The 18659-nt window shown below is 42.7% G+C and overlaps 1 protein-coding gene across 3 annotated transcripts in view; it reads right to left on the reverse strand.

Annotated features, from left to right (window-relative positions):
• tok (tolkin) overlaps nt 1-18659 on the reverse strand; it is a 29560-nt gene that overhangs the window by 2457 nt on the left and 8444 nt on the right. For all 3 annotated transcript variants that reach the window (XM_070217103.1, XM_070217105.1, XM_070217104.1), the window contains exons 3-10: nt 4869-5218; nt 4132-4571; nt 3430-3708; nt 2738-2977; nt 1705-2263; nt 1139-1337; nt 779-1043; nt 484-689 (exon numbers count right to left, since the gene is read on the reverse strand). In XM_070217103.1, the coding sequence (XP_070073204.1) occupies nt 484-689; nt 779-1043; nt 1139-1337; nt 1705-2263; nt 2738-2977; nt 3430-3708; nt 4132-4571; nt 4869-5218 (2538 nt within the window). The remainder of the gene's footprint in view (nt 1-483; nt 690-778; nt 1044-1138; nt 1338-1704; nt 2264-2737; nt 2978-3429; nt 3709-4131; nt 4572-4868; nt 5219-18659) is intronic.

Genomic DNA, 18659 nt, shown 5'->3' on the forward strand with positions numbered 1-18659 from the left:
TCCTTGTATTATATATTTTTAAATTTTACTAAAATTTGAATTTTTCTTTAACTTTTTATTAGCATTTTTTAAATGGCTGAAGCAAAGAATCTGTTCCTAACTTTTTTAAAACTATTTAATTTATATAAACAAAACTATGACTTTTAATAAACATTTCCTTGTATTATATATTTTTAAAATTTACTAAAATTTGAATTTTCCTTTAACTTTCTATTAGCATTTTTTAAATATTTAAAACAAAGAAACTGTTCCTAACTTATTTTAAAACTATTTAATTTGTATAAACCAAAATTTGACTTTATAGTAAACATTTCCATGCATTATATATTTTTAAACTTCTTTATACTCTTAGTTATCTTCACCGATTAACAAGAATAAACTCAAATAATTTAGTTTAAAAATTCCCAGTTATTTTCCCCTGCTATTATTACCATCCAAAGGGTAATAATTAGATTCTGAAGCACTTTTACTCAGTCAACCCACCTTCGCAGTGCTTCTTGTCGCTGTGCAGCTCGTATCCAATGCGGCAGCTGCACTCGTAGCCCCCCAATGTGTTGATGCACTCGTGCTCGCAGCCGTGGTTCTGGGTCTCGCACTCGTCCACCTCCTTCATGAACACGGCCGAGAAGCCCGCCTTCTGCACCGATGTGTCCGACACGAATTTCACGTACATCGAATTGCCACTTGACCTGCAAAGGGAGGGCGAACAAAAGCAGAGTTCCGTTTTTTATAGAGAGCGGGAGGGGAAGAGGAGGATCTCCTTCAGCACGGCACTCACTTCATGTTCGGCGGCGGCTTGTAGCCACAGAAAACGCCAATTAGCGGCGCATCCTGGGCAGGACCGTCTCGGACCTCGACGTAGTCGTAGACACAGCTGTCATGGTTCTCCACCTCGAAGGACTGGAATTTCAGCGCCACCTGGTAGCTATCGGGCACGGTTATTTTCCACACGCATTCCTTGTTGGGCAAATAGTCCAGCGGGTAGTTGGGCGACTCCAAACGACCCACGCCATCGTCCACGGACAGCTCGCCACCGCAAACAACTATGGAAACGGAATGTCAGGAACTTGCAAGGACCACTTTCATTTGCCATCTCCCCATTCAGCACTCCAACTGCAGTCCACTACACCCAACTCACCATCGAACTCCGCCTTGAAGCCCCTGAAGCCCTCGCTGCGATGGGTATTCACGTAGGTGAGCAGCATGCGACTGGACTCCGTGCGAACCACCTCCTTGTCCACCTTGCCGCAGAAGCGCCCGATGAGCGGCGACTTCTCGAAGTAGCCATCCCGAATCTCCAGGTAGTCCGTTTCGCAGTTGTTCGACTTGAAGATGTTCTACATAGAATAATAAATGGGTAAAATTATTGGAGAAAGCGGTATACAGATCATAAGAAAGTTAACATCAAATCAAAAGGGGATTTAAATGGGCTAGAAAATTTGGAGAAATTGCAACCCAAGGTATAACCAATAATTGTAAATAAATGGCTTTAAAAGTAGGCACGGTAATGGGGAAACCCCTTCTTTTTTAAGAATTATTGAACAAATTGGTATACAGATCATAAGAAAGTTAACATGAAATCGAAAGGGAATTTGAATGGGCTAGAAAATTTGGAAAAGTAGGCACGCTAAAAGTAGGCACGCTAATGGGGAAACCCCTTCTTTTTATGGCATTAAAAGCGAGAATCGGGGTCACCAGCCTTACCATACTCTCCAGCTTCAGTTCCACCCGCTCTCCGTAGGTGGCCGTTATCCGCCACTCGCAGTGCTCCGTCTCATTGGTCAGAGCTCCGGCTGTGTAGTGGGAGGGCGAGGCGAAGATGCCCGAACTCTCCTGGAAGGTGCGTCCGCACTTGGGGCACTTGTAGAGCAGATTGGCCTGGGCAATGTCGCCCTGACTGAGGCGCAACCTCTGACCGATTTCCGGCCGCTTGCGTCCCTTCATCTCGATGGGCAGGATGGTGTCCAGGTAGGTGCCCTTGGAGAAGGTGTTGCGGGCATAGTGCATGATCGAGTCGTAGTCGTAGGCCATGCCCAGCGAGTCCACCTCGTCCGGCGAGAGCATGTTGAAGTTGTAGTCCTGCCCCTTCATGATGTTGTTGTGCTCGATCACCACGTGCTTCTCCCGATCCGGACGCGTGTGCTCGTGCCAGAAGCCAACCACGTGGCCCAGTTCGTGGACCACGATGCCAAACTTGTCGCAGTTTCGACCGATTGAAATGGCCTGAGGCCCATTTCCCCGTTTTCCCACAAAAGAGCAGCAGCTGGTAAAGAAGTAATTGGAATATTCAATACGGTTTGCTTAAAATATAATTTAGTTCTAGCATATTGCATAAGTTAACAATATACACAATTTTTAGATAAAACAACAATTTTGCTTCGATATTTTTGCATTTTTTAATAAATTAGAAATTATTTTTTTAATTTATAAAAAAATATAAGTTTTTTGGTTTGAATGTAAATTGATTGGAAATTTTATCACGAGCTCAGCGCTGAATGATATTCCTTAAATATGAACAAAATACTGATTTGTTGAGTTTAATTATGATTAAGTATTTGTGAAAAAATGTGAATTCTTTCTAATTTTTCCTCATTGTTACTCGTCGTAAAGACCTGACTGATTTTTAGATATTTTTTAAAAAAGTTTAAAAAAATATAAACTACTACTCTCATTGTTAGTTTTTAGCTACGTAATTTTAATAAACGTAATTCTAGGGCATCTAAAAAGCCAAACTCACCCGCAGCTGCGCACGGTGAAGACGATGTAGTTGGGATGGATCTCCGGGTCGCGCTCCACGAACTTGATGCACGTGGAGTTCTCCCAGTGGCGCATGGCCAGCTTAAAGAGCGCCTTGTGGATGCCACTGAAGTTGCCGTCGATCTCGTAGGGAATGACTCCGTAGTCCCAGATGCGTTCCTTTTTGGCCGTGACGGCACGAGCCACCCGATGACGCAGTTGCTCCTCATCCCTGGGAGTCCTGAGCAGAAGAGAAAGAGAAAACGGCATTTCCACTTGTTAGTTATGGATGATTTTGGAACGCGGCGGGCGAAAAGTTTTACGTGGCGTATGCGTAATTTTAATTGCCAACAGTTTTCCATACATTTTTCACTGTTGTTGTATGGCACAACTTTTGGCACGCGAATTTCTATTAAAATTCATAACTTTTAGCATGTACAAACACTCACACACACAACCGCACAATGAGCAATGGGCTTCTGTCTGTGTGTGTGTGAATGAGCCTTTGTTTGCGTCTGTGTGAGTTGCCAAAATGGCTGCTGTTTGTTTAAAGTTTATGCCGAAAAACCTCTGAATGAAAATGGCCAGCAATTTGCAGCGGGGCCAGGAAATGGCAACGGAAACGGAAGTGGCGGCAGTGGTGGCGGTTCCACAGGGGGAAAAGCTGGCGGGGATTCGGTTGGCCCAACTTACTCCGCTTTTAGCAAATCCATTTCAGGCAGGGACTGCTGGGCTGTTTGATTGAATGCTGGCGGGGAATGGTTCAAATGCTGGGTGGTTCCCTGACCCTGACGTCGCCGGTGCTGCCGCCGATGCTTCTTGCGATGGTGGCTGCTCTGGTGGTGGTGGTTGTGCTTCTGCAGTTGCTTCTGGTGGTGCGACTGGCGGTGCTGACCCTCGACCACTGGTCTACTGAGCTCCTGGCGCAATCTCTCCAACTTGGCCTCGTACTCCGAATGCTGGTTGCTGCGTCTGCGGTGGGAATTAAAAAAAAAAGCTCGATTTAAATAGCAGCAATGTCAGTCCAAAAGGCCTCATATATTATTTACATTGTAATTAAACCGAAAACCCATTTGATTAAACTAATTAGCAGAATTGAAAATTCTGTGAATTGCAATACAATTTGCCATTTATCATTCATAAATCAACGCATAAATTAATGTTTGAGTTACAGTAACAGAAAACGAAAAAAAAACTTTAATTAAACCATTTTTGTTTACCTGATTAAATTTGTTTTCAATAAATGATTTAAATAATTTATAGATACTTTAGCTTTGTGTGAAATTTAAGTATCGGATTATTTAAACGATGTATCAGCTTTAATGGATGTGTAGTTAAATATTTAAAAATACAATAAATTATATTTTTAAATCCTTTATTTATGTTGAAACCCACCGCTGCTTTGGTCCTCGCCTGTGGCGCCGCCTCACAACTCCGCGGGAATGCAGGAAGTCCACCTCGTCGTCCAGCTGCATCCCATTGCCGCCGGCATTGCTGTACACATGAGCTGGCGTGGATCGCTGCTCCGGCAGGGAAGTGGGCACGATATGCGATGCCCGCCTCTCGGCCACAAAGTTGTTGCCCGAATCGTCCTCAATGTCCTTGTTGTCCGACTGAATCTTGCGCGTGTCCACGTTGCGGTGCAACGACTGAGTCTGCTTGCTGTCTCCCGACTTGGAGCCAATCTCGACCAGCGTCAGTCTGGCGGGCTTGTCTGCATGGCCAGGTGAATGGATACGCTGTTCTGAAGGAGGCAGCACCTCGTTCTTGTAGCTGGATGCCTGGGCATAATCGGAGGGCGATTGCGAACCGGGCTTGACGGGTTCATTGGCACTCTGAAGAATCAAGAAATGTTAAAATTAAAAAAAAACATCCATTTTATATTTACTTATTCGGTAGTTAAACTACTGTAATTATAAACACCTTTCATACAAATTTAATTAAATAAATGTTTATCATTTTTCAACAATTTAGAATTTCCAGAAATTTAATTTAATTATATAAATTTAAATCTGTCAGAAAGTGTTTCACAACATTAAACTTTCTTTACATTTATTATTTAAATGGAAAATTAAATTTAATATAATTTAATTTAACTCATTCTTTATCGAATAATCCCTTCTATAACTCACCTGACTCTGCAACTGGCCTTCGCCAGCCTTCAGGTTGACCGGCCCCGAGCTGGGCAGCTTGGTCTTCTTGCGGATAATGTCGGTGAGGCCCTCCTCCTCCACCTGCAGCCCCTCGTGGTAGACCTCCTGCTTGAGCTTTTCCAGGTCCAGCTGGAAGGTGGCATTGAACTTGGTCGGTACAGCAGCCGAACCGGAAACGGAAGCGGCTGAGTCGTGGACCTGGGCGTCCGGGGCATCGGCCAGCAGCTGCTCCACCTCCTGACGCTCCTCCTCCTCGTCGTCGACGGGCGTGTGGGCCACCACCGGACCGGAATCGCCCTCCGGCAGGGCTATGTCGCCCATGAAACCGCCTGCGAGGCCAGAGATAAAGCGATTTAAATTAGCGGCATTATGGCATTTGCTACCATAACTTACAAATTGTTTTTAATTATAGGCGACAAGCGAAAAGGCGAAAAGCGTATAAATTTTTATTTTAATTGAAATTTCATGTGGCTCCCGGCCAGCTCATCCGTGCTCTGGCGGTTGGTTAGCTGGCGATTCTACCAGCTGGTAATTTATAATTCGCCCTGACAACCATCTACTGGAATGAACACTGCTGCCCTCCGCCCTCTGCCCTCCAAACCTCCTGCAGATATAAAGCCGTGGCGCACTGACAGTTATTTCGCCAGGCGGTTGGATAGACACACTCTGCATATCCATTTAATCAGTGCATCAGCAGGACAGCTGGACAAGCAGACAACAGGATTCCTGGCCAGCTGATGCCTTTGTTTGCACTCGCTCCACGCGGCGTATACGCAATGTGCACGAGGGAGTGTGTGCAAACTGGCCAGTAAAAATGGCAGCAACAACGATAACAGTTAACAAGCAAAATATGAAATTGTTGCCCTGTCTGCCTCAGACATGTTAAACAAAATTAATTAAGTGCGTTTGCACAATGCCACAAAACGAAAAAAAAGAGAAGCAGGAAAATAAATATTGCCCCGAACCGAAGTGTGCAGACTCTTTATCCTGAAATAATCGTCCAGTTGGTCGGGTAAATATTCGTATGCAGATCGTTTTAAACCATTTCTCTGCCCTGCCAACATCAATCTTTATTTTTCATGTCAAAACAAGCATTTGCCGGCCAAATAAGCCCCGGATAGAGCAATTCATTTGCCTATAAAGACTGTCTGAGTGCTGAGTCCTGGCTGAAACGTTGAAATGCTGAAACGCTGCTGGTTGGCTGCTCGGAGCTCTGCTTAATTCAAACATAAATAAAATAAAATTGCATTCATGCTATTTACATGCAGCTGGCTGGCACAGTGGAGCCTGCTCGAGTGGATGTGGATGCCGGGATGCCAGGATCCCAAGCAGTTCGTGATAGGGCGGCATTAACGTTAACGCCTTTTGACTTTTGAAGGCCGCTCATCGTGGCCCACATTCCTCCTCTGGATCTCCCATCAGCACTCGCTTCCTCTTCCGCCTTTTCCATCGGCTGCTTCGCTTCCGCCCCCCGACACCTCTTTATTCACCTGCTTCTCCTGTCCATCTGCGATTTCCCAGTTTCCAACTCTCAGAAGCTGGGAAACTGGGAAACTCCGATGTGCAGATGCAGATACGGGTGCCGGCAATTTGATTATTACAACTGAAGCGGCAAAACCAATCATCTTTGAGTCTCAACTGTAAGTCTAACTTGTTGGGAAGTGGGTCATTTGCCGTAGAATCCATATCCACTTGGCCAGCACTCGCATGCCAATTGGCTGTACACATATCCTTTGGGTAATAATCATGGATTTGTTGCCTTTCGAAGAGTAAGCCCATAACAACATAGAAAGTAATTAAAAGGTAGAAAAGAGTGGTGTTCTGGGAATTCAGACCGTAGCTTACTCGGTAAATATTTTGTTTGTCTTCCAGTTCCATTCTCTGCTTTTAGAGAAGATAATTTACACAAGATCTCGAATCAAATCTATAGAAAACTGAAGATATTTCTTCTTATTTAAGTTAAACAATTGCTCATTTATTGATATACTTTCAATTCTAACGATGTCCTTAGCAACAAGGGCTTTTGAGCAAAAAGTATTCACTGTACTCGAGGAACATCGTCTGTGGGAGCAGCTGAACATGTGTGTATTCTACGGTTGTGTAGCTCCTGCATTTGGTTTTGCTTTACTAGTGGCTGCGTGTTGTTTTGGCCAAAATTGCAAATTACATATTTATCAAGCTGCAAACGTTTTTTGATTTAGTTCCCGAAAGTGCAGCAGAGCACGGCAATCATGGCACACACTTACGGGGAGCAGAAATGGAATAAAAAGGGAAAAATAGGAAGCCAGACCACACAGTTTGTGTGCCAGACCTCCAATCAATGTCAATCATACGCACCGTAACCGAACTGTGGTCGCCTTGCTGCAGTTCGAGCAAAAGGAGAACAAACAGTAGGTGGCATTGGCCACCCAGAGGCACCCACAAAATTGCAGACTGCGGGGCAGTGAGACGGTTCTGGTTCAGATTCTGATTCTATCAAAGATCGGAATTTAGATCGAAATTCTGGGAGAAACCCTGCATGAAACGCACAAGTCCTGTTAGTTCAACGGATAAGCCATCGCTCGACGTGCTGTAAAATCTGAATTAAATTACACGCCATCAAGATTTCTGTATTCAATCTGCTCACGTTTTCCCCCATTTTCCTTTTCCCTTTTCCCCTTCTCGCTTTCGCCATTGTTTTTGCTGCAATTGCAGCGTGTTGACTTTGAAAACATATCGTATTTACATTTGATTTAACAGTCAAACAAATTTCTAGAATTGCGCAAATATTTACATACACAATCGGAAAATCTGAACAGTGCTGCGAACACGTGTGCCCTGTTGTGAATTAAAAATATATACACATATTCGTTGCCTGCGTGGCTGTGCATACATGAAATTTAAATTTAAAACAGAGCATCCCACATGGCGGATGATTGATTTGGATGTTGCTGTAGGGAGGGCAATGGTAGAAAAAGAGGAAAAAAAGGAGAAGCTGAACTGAAACTAAAGCCGGGGCGAAAGTAACTGGAGGAAACACGTTTCCCAGTTGGCATTTAATCCCGTTAACGTTGGCCGGCCCCCAAGGAGCAGAAGTACGGACGTAAACGTGGAGGTGGTAATAAAAAGACGATGCACTCGAAGAAGCTCAGCAGGCGAGAAAACTTGCCGCATAATGCGTTGGAGAGCTTGGCAGATTTGCCACCCGTTTAACGGTGAAGGATCAGGAGTTGCCACTCCACTGCCGAGTTGGAGATGAAAACGGAAACGGAAATAGTCCAATGTGCGTCTGCTATTTCATTACATTCACGTTAAATGCCTTTGGCCGTCTCGTCCACTCTGAATGGCAGACAAACAGTTCGCACAAGTGAAAGTAATTAAATTTTTGAGCATAGCCTCCTTAGTCCTTCGTCCTTTATCCTCCCACATCATTCACACTAACGAACTGACGCACAAAACGTGCCATTTTAGAGGGAATCCGAATCCGTATCCGTATCTGCACCCTTTTAACGGCGACCGCAAAAATGTTCAACACATTCTGGCTGCACTTTCCCTTTTCCCCTTCTCTTCTCTTCCAAAAATCCTGCGTTCCGGCCACGCGGCGTATGCGTAATGTGGCAACAAGGGCCCATTGCCATTGCCATAGCCCTGCCCACTTTATGAGCTCTCCGTCCGGAACTCGCGACTACCAACTGCCAACTGGCAGTTTAATTAAAAATAAAACCCACTCCTCCATCTCCAGCTCCGCCTGCCTGGCTCCAACTGATTATTCGCTTTGGGCCACGCTTTATACGTGCGAAAAGCAGAAGCTGGAAAGCTGGGTAGCTGGGGAGCAGGAGCATCCCCAACACTTGACGCACCACATCAGTTGCGGTGGTAACATCCAGAGCTGCTCGTCCATTTTGTGGGTCAAAAGCAAATAATTGAAGAGAGCACGTCGACTGATTGCCATTGTTGAGGTCAGTTGGGTCCGCTTTCATTTCACCTTTTTTATCCCCCGGTTATTTCGGGGCCTTTCTTTTTGCTGTTATTTATGGCTTTTGTGCTCTTTGGCGGATGTCAATGCTCGGCTGGCTGTGTCATAAAATAAAATACGAGTATGTGCGCAAATGAAACGCAAGCAATTAAACGGCAAAAATGCTTGCGGCTCAAAAGGATTCGGCACGAGGACGAAATGCTAATTGATCTTTTCGACTGGCAGCAGTGAATGTGATTTGATATGAAATCGCTTACTTTATTCAATAGCATATCTGATAAGAGTACAGAAAATACGGTTTAAGTAAAGAGCGCTTGTAGAATATTTATTTGGCCATTTAATGCCAACAATCTGTACACAGAAAGAAAATATATATGAAAAAGATTCATATCTACCTTATTTCATATCAATAAAAAGCCGATATAATTAATGTCAAATTTATGATTCAAACATATATACTTAATATTTTATAATTTCATAAATGTTTAAAAAATACGGTTTTAAAATACCAAATGTAGAATTGTAAAATAAGATATAAATATGAATATTAAATTAAACAGCACATATCAATCTGATCTTTTGTCAAATTTTTTCTGTGTATTTATAAAGATGTCGTTTGAAATTTGAGAAATCGACGTGAGCTGCAGGAATTAAAGCTTTAATTTCTTCTCCTAACGTAAATGAAATGGGCTTACAATCGTTTTGTATAATCCCTAACGTGATTGATACCATAAGTAGTGATTTCTTTGGTTGATTACTTTGTTTATTTGCCTTAGTCCCAGGGGCTTTCAACCGCCTATAAGTGGCATTAGCCTTGACTGGTCAACTGACTGGCTAACCCCGATTGGCTTTCAAATCGCTGCCGGCATTGTAAATACGGCTGTAATTATGCATAATCTGGCATGGAGCGTACAGCGACCGGAAGTGCATATATGCATATCAGAGTGACCCCAATTTCCCCACTTCCCTTTCTCCACTCTCCATTCCCTCGACACTGAAAATGCGAGTGTGTGTGCGTATTAATTACCGTAGCCATAACAATGAAATTCAATTTGCTGGCTGCGCCCCGCGGACATGTTAAATGGTCGGACGGAGAATTCATCATGGCCGGGAATTATGTTTTGATAAGCGGCCACCGAGCAAACAGACATTCAGGCGTTGCCTAAATTAAAGATGGAATCAAGGCAAATACGGCCGGACAAATAAACCACTCGAACACACAGAATGGACGGAATGGCATACTGATGCACAGGACAGACGAAACGGAACGGAAGGAAGGAGGGAAGGGGATGGGAAGGGGTTGGGTAGGGGAATGGGTAGGGGCCGGATGCGGATGGAGGAATATATATGGTCGGACAAACTAATCCGGCGGCAGCAGAGATTGCATGAAGACCTCAGCCATTAGCCAAAAGCGGCAGCACTACGAATACGAATCCGAATGCTCGCATAGTTCCGGCTTTTTCGCCCCTCAAAATGGAGTTGGACCTGGCCACGTTGGTGATGGCGATGGCGATGATGATGATGGTGATGGTGACGAGTGACCCGGCAGGAGATTTTGGATTTGTGCACGATTTAGGCTCTAGCTTTTGTTTGCTTTTTATGAGTGTGTCCGTCGGTGAGGGGGGTTTTCGCTTGTTTATTTATTCGAATTTCGAACGAGCATTCGTACGATGGAAAAAGGAAAACACTTTTCGCCTGCACCGAAAGATAAATCAACACAGAGTTTTTATGGTTTTAGGAACCACTTTGGTATCAGACGAAGCTATTTTTAAAAGGCTGTTTTATAAACTATTATTATTTTTAAAATATTGTTTTATATGCATTTAAGATTTTTATTCACTTTAATTCTCTTCAAAAGTATAGTTTTTTTCCGGTGTATCGATAAGTTGTGGAAAATGTGGCACGCTTCATTGGAGTGTCAAATGATTGAATAAACGAATCTAATCATGTGTGGCAAATTTATCCGAGTGTTCGAATGGTTATCTCCACCAGGCGAATGCCGAAATGAATCCTAATGGAATGGAAGAGTTTTCCGTTTAAAATTCTCCCTGTCTCACCTCAATATCATCTGGAGTGCCTTCTCGTGACCACTGTGGCAGGCGGTCAATGGCCCAGACCGGGCTTATAAAACCACCGACGGTCGAATTCATGTGTTTCTATAGCTGCCCCACTGGACCAACATCCCCAGATCCTCTTTGCGGACCAAATCGCAGATAGAGCTCGAGGGCAAACAATAGCCGGCCAGTGTTTGAGTTCCCGCACCAGATTTATGATGGACAACTGCGTCGAAATATTTATGCAGCTGTACGTACTTCGTACTTCGGACATGCGAGTGTTCGTATTTGTGGCCCGACTCCGCATCTATATCTATATGGCCACTTTGCACCTACGGCAGACATAAAAACTATTTTCCATTGCGGTCGCACAAAAAGACGAGCAAAAAGTCCGTTCGCACAAAGCATTTTTAGAAAAAGTTTTTGGCTTGGAGCACGGGAATGGGAGGTGGGAAATATATGTGTACCTATATTTTTTTAGCGCTCGGTTTTTCAATTTGAAATGGGGCTGAAAAGCGCAGTCACATGCGCCTGATGTGTGAATATGCCAGTCCGTTCGAGTGTGTATATTCGGAGTGCAGTTTATTCAGCTCACCTACTCAACTTTGGTGGCACTTTATTACAGCGTCGTCAGCGGCAGGTTCAATAAACTCCCTGTGCATCTCTGCACCACTGGCACCACCCACATCCATAAACACCCACCCACCAACTGCAAACGACACTCGCAGTTGCATCTGATAATTGTGCCATCAACTGTGCAGCAGCTTCAAAGTGTCGCTGCCACGTTTATTTTCGTACACTTTTCGCACATTCACAACAAATGATGCCAAATTAAATGCAGGCATTTAGTGGCAGGAGCCAGCATTCCAGATATTAGATATCCGCAGAGTGCCCCATTTATTGCTTATCGCAGACAGCTTCCGAATTTCATTTCTCTTTTTATTTGCATTTCAAATTCAGCTCTCTTTGTCAACAAGGGAAAATTCACTTTTGTTATTCTGTTAAACCATTTATAATGTTTTAATTATCATAAATTTGAAAAATCCTGTTAATTTGAGATTCGTTTTAAAATAAAATGTAGTTTTAATTTAAGCAAATCTGTGAATACATTACAAAGTTGTCACAACGCAGAAATTAAGTGCAAAGCCAATGTCAATTTCGTTTTGTGTTATTTAGCGGATTATTTGTTTTACAACAAAATGGGAAAATAATGTAGAATGTAATGGATTTGTTATGTCCGGCTTACGGGGTTTTGGAACCTCCATTTGGATGGCTACATTGAAGGGACTTAAGTTATCATATGATAAATTTCCGTTTTGCAAGTGAGTTCACCATTAGTTCGTTATTCAGACAATAAAGCGAGTAAAAGGGTTCAACTGCTGCAAATGAAGCTCAATGCTCGCTTGACTGGATTCGATTCAATTTTATCTACCCTTGCTTATGAATTCCATATTGGATTCTTGGCATTCGCTTTGGCCAAAAAAAAAATAAACAAAAAATGGGAGAACGCATTCAATTTGTCTTTGGTCTGTCGCTTTCACTCCGCTTTTGGGCTGGGAAATGGGGCCAGCACAGCGGGGAAATCCAAGGATATGCAAAGTCGAAATGGAAATCATAAATTTTAGTTCAGATCTGCTTTGGTCATCGGTTGTCGGGCGGATTAATTCGATTTTATAGCGCCCCCTTCGGTATCTGTATCTTTGTATCTGTATCTGGGGCAGCAGTGCGTTGGCTGAACAATTAAAATACCATTTACAAATTTAAAATGCGATTTGCATAAATTACGGCTTGCCCACAGCTGCAAGAGCTCACACGTACAGGGATTTATAGTATATACGGTATTTACTATACCATATGTACATATGCGAATATTCAAGCATGTGTTTGTGTGCCGACACATAAGCTCCATTTTGTGGCATTATCTGAGCAGCTTTTGAGCTTGTTTGCTCCGCCTGCTTATTTATGCCAATTTGCATAAACAATGATTGCAGCATACAGCCGGCGAGGATAACAAATTCCGGCAAACAGGTTGCTCAGACACATGGCAATTGTTTGTTCTATGTATGAGTGCGCCTGTATGTATGGGGGCTTGTTTACTCCTGCTCACACACACACAGACTCACAGAGAGAGCGGCGAGAAGTATGCAGCAAAAAGTTTGGGAATGCATCCTGCTGTCAGCCGATGGCATAAAATTCCACAACACTCGTCGTAAGCCACCACCCACTTTCCTTCCGCCTCCCTTCTGGGCGACATGCCATTCTTGTTGGCATTAATTAATTATGTAAACAGCTTAAATGCAAGTTTATTTCATTTACACATGTTTCTGCTTGTTTGCCCGTAAGTGGGGAATGCCATTTCAATAAATGCACCTGAAATCCAGGTGATAAATTCCAATGGTTGAATTTGTAACCGTTTGCCGGCGTCACTGTTGCAAGTCAGGTGCAGAAAATATGTCCCAAACTGTTGCAAGTGTAGTCAATGGCAGGCAAAGCCCTCTCAGCCAGTTCATCCTTTTCTAAGGGGTCTCAGAATCAGCTGCCTCACTTCCGATTTTCCAACATTTCCGCAGCTGCACTTCCTTTTCTCCTTGTTTTTACGTTCGTCTTGCTTCGCTTTTGATATCCTCCGTTGGCTTTGCTGGAAAGCATGCCGAATCTATCATCAGGCTGCGTTTCGAGGACCTTCCTGTATATAAATCTATTGTCATCTAGTTGTGGCAACGGGAGCCCGGAAGAACTGACAGCTGAAATGAGGTCAATGACTGGGCAAATGTTTGATGGCAAATAAATTAATTTGCATAAACGAAAGCAATTTGTTTGGCATGTCTGCCTGGAAATTAATGTAATTTATCTGTGTTTATTTATACAGATGAAACGAAGTTGGGCAATAAATAGATGTGGTTTTTAATTAAGGGCATACAAAGTTCCCATGCCGAAAAGTTTCAGCCCAGTCCATTGCCACGTTCTGCGGCTTTGTAAGCTGATCCTGCTGGCTGTTTTGCGGTGAGCATCCCAACAATCTGCGCCTGCAGCATCCAAGCCCCATAAAACCCCCTCCAAGCCCCTCCAAGCCCCAGCCAATCCCCTCGAAAGAGCTACAAACTAACTCAATCCGTCTGCACACAATGCTAAAAGTGCGAATTGTAAATAGTTTCTGGCATCGGGCTCTGGCTTAAACTAGCGATGGACTTTTTTAAAAGCGCTGCAGGGCACTAAGCAGGTGCGAAGGAGTCAAGTCGAAGGATTTGGGAAGGAATATACCCTGCACTACACTGAATAAGTTATGATAATATTTGAGAAATTAGTTTGTAAGATAAATCAAGATTTTACAAATTAAATTAACGAAAAATATTCAATATTATAGGATATTCTTAGTTTAAACTAATACCTTTTAGAATTACCCTACAATATAATTATTATAAGGAACCCAACTTATTCTCCTAACACTTTGCATGCTTCCCAGCTGAACTGCTGAGTTCCGTTCCCCCAAGATTTATTCCTCCGTTTCGGGGGAACTTTCCTGCGAAACACGACCCGTTTCCATCTCTATCCATCCATCCCATCCTGACCCCCGCGTCCTGCAGCTCTGTATGCATGCAATGCCTTCGAAGTGCCTTTTTATTTGAGAGCGCGAGCGGCGTTAGTTTGTTGCCTTTCAGCCGAGCTTTGCCATTTGGCGAGGGCTCTATCAATGTGAGTGTGAGTCCTGAAAGGGGAAATCCCCGCGTGTGTGTGTGCGATGTGGTGTGGCGTGGTGGGAAATTATTTGCAGTCACTTGGGCAGGTTGTTTGAGTTTTGTGTGCGCCACGCCTTCCAGGCCACTTGAAGCCATCGCGCCTCCGCCTCCTCCGCCTCCTCCGCCGACGACAACTGACATTTTGGTCGTCCTGGCTTTGCGGTTGTTATTGTGATGCTGTTGTCATCATTACTGTCGTCAACTTGGCCTCCACTTCCACAGAGATCTGTGCCTTTATGGGGTGCATTTCCCCATTTGCAGTGCCATTTGCGGTTTGATTTCTGGGTCTTCGCCCACAACGAGACACGCCTCGTTGGCCCGCCATTGTTGTTCGCTTTGATGGAAGTTCTGTGCACTTGGTTTATGCAAATTAATTAGCGAATCTGCAGAGAGAGAGCCCAGAACCGAGAACTGAGAGTACAGAGAACAAAGCACATGGCTGTAAATTCCTTAAAGTGTTGGCCAACACGAACGCATTATGACACTAGCGTTGAATTTCCAAACTGCACTGCTAAACGCTTTCGTGTTGCCTACTTAGGGGCGCTCGTGCTTCAAAGGCCTTAATTAACTTTCGAGTATTTGCTGGGAAAACTGTTTGAGTGAAGCATGTGTGTGTGTGCGTGTGCACTCGGGGGGATTTTCATGTCTGCTACGCACTGCACATTTTTGGCAAATTAAATTTTCGAGTTTGAAATTGCTCCAACTTCAATTGAAAGTTGATTAGCAACGCTCCTCCCTTTCAAACCATCCCCTAGATTTGATACCACTACGAAATTCAATTAGGTTGCTTTGTGCAGCCGAAGGAAAAATTGTTTATTTTTCCCTCGGTTTTTCAATCGATCTGCGTGCATTTGCATATATTAGGAAGCCATTCATTGGGTTTCCGTTCCCATTACCATTCCCATTTCCAGTCCATGCAATACACAACGAATCGGCTTTGACCCAATTTCTTTTTTCGCAGGGCAACTGGCAATGCAAACAATTCATTAATTGTAAAGTGCGAACGATTCGCCCCCAGGCCGACATGATTGATTGTGAAATTATGGTCGCACTTCCTCCCCTCCTCGGATGGGTGATATATGTGGTGGTGTGACCTATCTGGAAATCGAAGCGCCAGACATCGAGTCCCGAGGACCTACGGGAGTAATTCGGCAGGATGGGAAGCTACAATGCTCGAAAACGGGAGATGATTAAGTAAGGTTTCAGTTCATAAAATACCAAGACAAAGTATAATGGTTTAAATCTGTTACCGAAATAATTTACATTGTTTGTAGACTGCAATGTATTACATACCTACAAAATATCAGAAATTAATATAAAAAATTTAAAAACAAGCTCCTAACTCAAAACAGATGCACGAACTTAGCTATCATCAGATATGTGATATGATCATCATAATCAAATTGATAGATATTTATTGCACATTACTTCATAAGAAACCATAAAATATTGTTTCATCCTTTAGAAAGCGTTTTATGTGGAATTTGGATATTCACGAAGGGTTTGCCATTGTCAAGCACTTGACGACACATTGGCAATGATAGTTAGGGCGGAAGTCGTTTCCCCCTCAATATACACATACTTTGGCGAGGACTCCGCCTGAGGAATTCCTGTCCTTGAGTGGGTTCGGGTTGTCAGCGGGGGGGTACAACTTTTTGACAATTGATGTGAGCAAATACTTATAGATAGACCCGCAGATAAAGCTGCCTTACACCACTTCGAGGCAGACAAATTGCAATCGAAGTCGGTGCTTCTGCCCGTGGCAGACACAAGCTCAGCCTTAAACTCGGGGCCAGGATGCGGATGTGGATACGGGGATCCAAGGATACGGGAGCGGACAAGCCGAGAAGACAGCCATTGATACGTCCCGACGCATTCGCATTCGCATTGCCCGCGCAGTCAATTTCCTTACATTTTCCCCTGCTTTTTTATTATTTTCCTCTCGTTTTTTTGCAAACTAAGGTAAATTCAATTGATGCGAGATGCCGGAGAGCGGGAAGGCTGATCGGAGGGCAGGATGAAGACGGAGCATGCCACAATAGCGCTTAATTTTCAGCGCTGCAACAAGCGGCTGACAGGGGTTTTTCCAAAGACTTCCTATCGGGGGGTGGTGGCCATAAATAATGTCGAGTGCACTATGGGCAAATATTCAGTCCTTGAGGCATAAACTCCAGTTTTAAAGATACAAATCTAAAATTTTTGTTATATACTTTTAAGGCTAAGATGTAATTTCGGTTTTTGTTGCTTTTTGAATCGGACCACATCTTCATCCTACGCCCACGCCGCAGATATACATTTGAAGGCAAGGATTTAAAGAAAATGTTGTTTGTGTTGGTAACTGTAATACAATTTCTGTTTTTGTTAAATTTTGAATTGGACCAAGTCTCCATCAACCGCCAACGCCGCATATGTACTTTTAAAGGCAAGGATATAAAAAAAATGAATTTGTTAATAAATATTTCATATTTAACGCCTTTCGCAACAAAACTGAAGTATCTTCTTGTTTGATATTTTTTGCCAAAAAGAAGCACCATGCCAAATTAATGGCATCGAATTTTCTTTTTCTTTCGCCAATTGAGATGCCACCTTACGCTTTAATCGTGGTCCTGCCTCATTAGAAGTTAGGCATTTGCGACCAGGTTTGTCGCTTGGCAAGCCCTTTTCCAAAAATGAAATTTTCATGTTCGACGAAAGCCGCAGGAAATGTTCTTCCTTGAATCGGTCTATTATTCTATGACATTTTGGCAAATTACGACTAAAAAAGGCAACCATCTGCTTAATTTTTTTTTGACTATTGTGTGCTGACTATCGCTTAATTCGATTCCGTTCATAGTTTGCAAAACAAATTCCATCACAGCGGTTTGTTGCCGGTTGTTGCCGATACAAACATTAAGCAATGTGTAGTGACAGAACTCGAATGCAACTACAACATGGAGGTTTTACGTATAACGTGCAAAAACGTGCAAAAAGTATTGATATGGTTCGATTAGCAATTGTTTTGTTTATAACTTCCTATTTTTACCTTGCCTATACTCTCCTATACTCACATCTTACACTCCACAGAAAGCAAAAATACATTTCTTATTTGTCATCTAAAAACTAAGCGACAACTCATCAAACAAATGGACAAAAAGCACATATAATAAACATTCAGTGTTTATAATTTATTTAACAATCCTTCACTCTTTGTATCCATATTTAAACTTTTTTGGTTGGCTTACAATAACCAAAGAAATCGAGGTGTGAAAACTACAAAGTTTTTCGTCCCTTTTTGTAAACGTGTGACCCTATTTCAAACTTTCGAATTTCTTAAGGGAAAAAATAGCGAAAAACGCCAAATAAAATTTATTGAAAATGGATTTTAGGTTCCTTTAAGTATTGTAAATAACCACAGAAGGTCATTTATGTAATACTGAAGAACAAAAAAATGTAAAAATGCCTCACTTTCGAATTTTTTGCCCATAGTGGAGTGGGAGGAAAGGGGGACACTTCCACGTGTGTGTGTCTGCCTGTCTACGTCTCGAGTTAACAAGACTTTTCGCTTTTACTCAAACTCGCAGGCTAACACAATTTTCAAAGCTTTTGTCTTGCCACGACTTGACTGGGGTATCGCTATCGGTAAAGGTAAAATCTCATATAGACGCGCACTACGCAAAAATATTTTAGACATATTTGGGTTACAGCAGCTGGTTACATTAAAAATGTATGCATTTCCAAAGTAAATATGTTAATCTTCTTTTTTGTTTGTAGGATACTATAATAGTATTCAATGTGGATCACGAATATTTAAATGGGTTCAGTTGCTATGCAAGATACAAATCCAATATCTCATTGTAAATATTTACATATTCGCAGTTCTTTGAAAAAACTAGGTTTTCAATGGAATAGTTTAAGATTTGGCAACTCAAAAAGTAATCTCTTTTATACTGATCTCAGTTAATATAAAAGAGCAAATAGAAAGTAAAATAAATAAAATGGAAATAATAATAAGTTCCCTGGTCAAAACCATTTTTGAAAGTACACT

Source organism: Drosophila takahashii, chromosome 3R, assembly GCF_030179915.1.
Source record: "Drosophila takahashii strain IR98-3 E-12201 chromosome 3R, DtakHiC1v2, whole genome shotgun sequence".
Classification (NCBI taxonomy): Eukaryota; Metazoa; Arthropoda; class Insecta; order Diptera; family Drosophilidae; genus Drosophila; species Drosophila takahashii.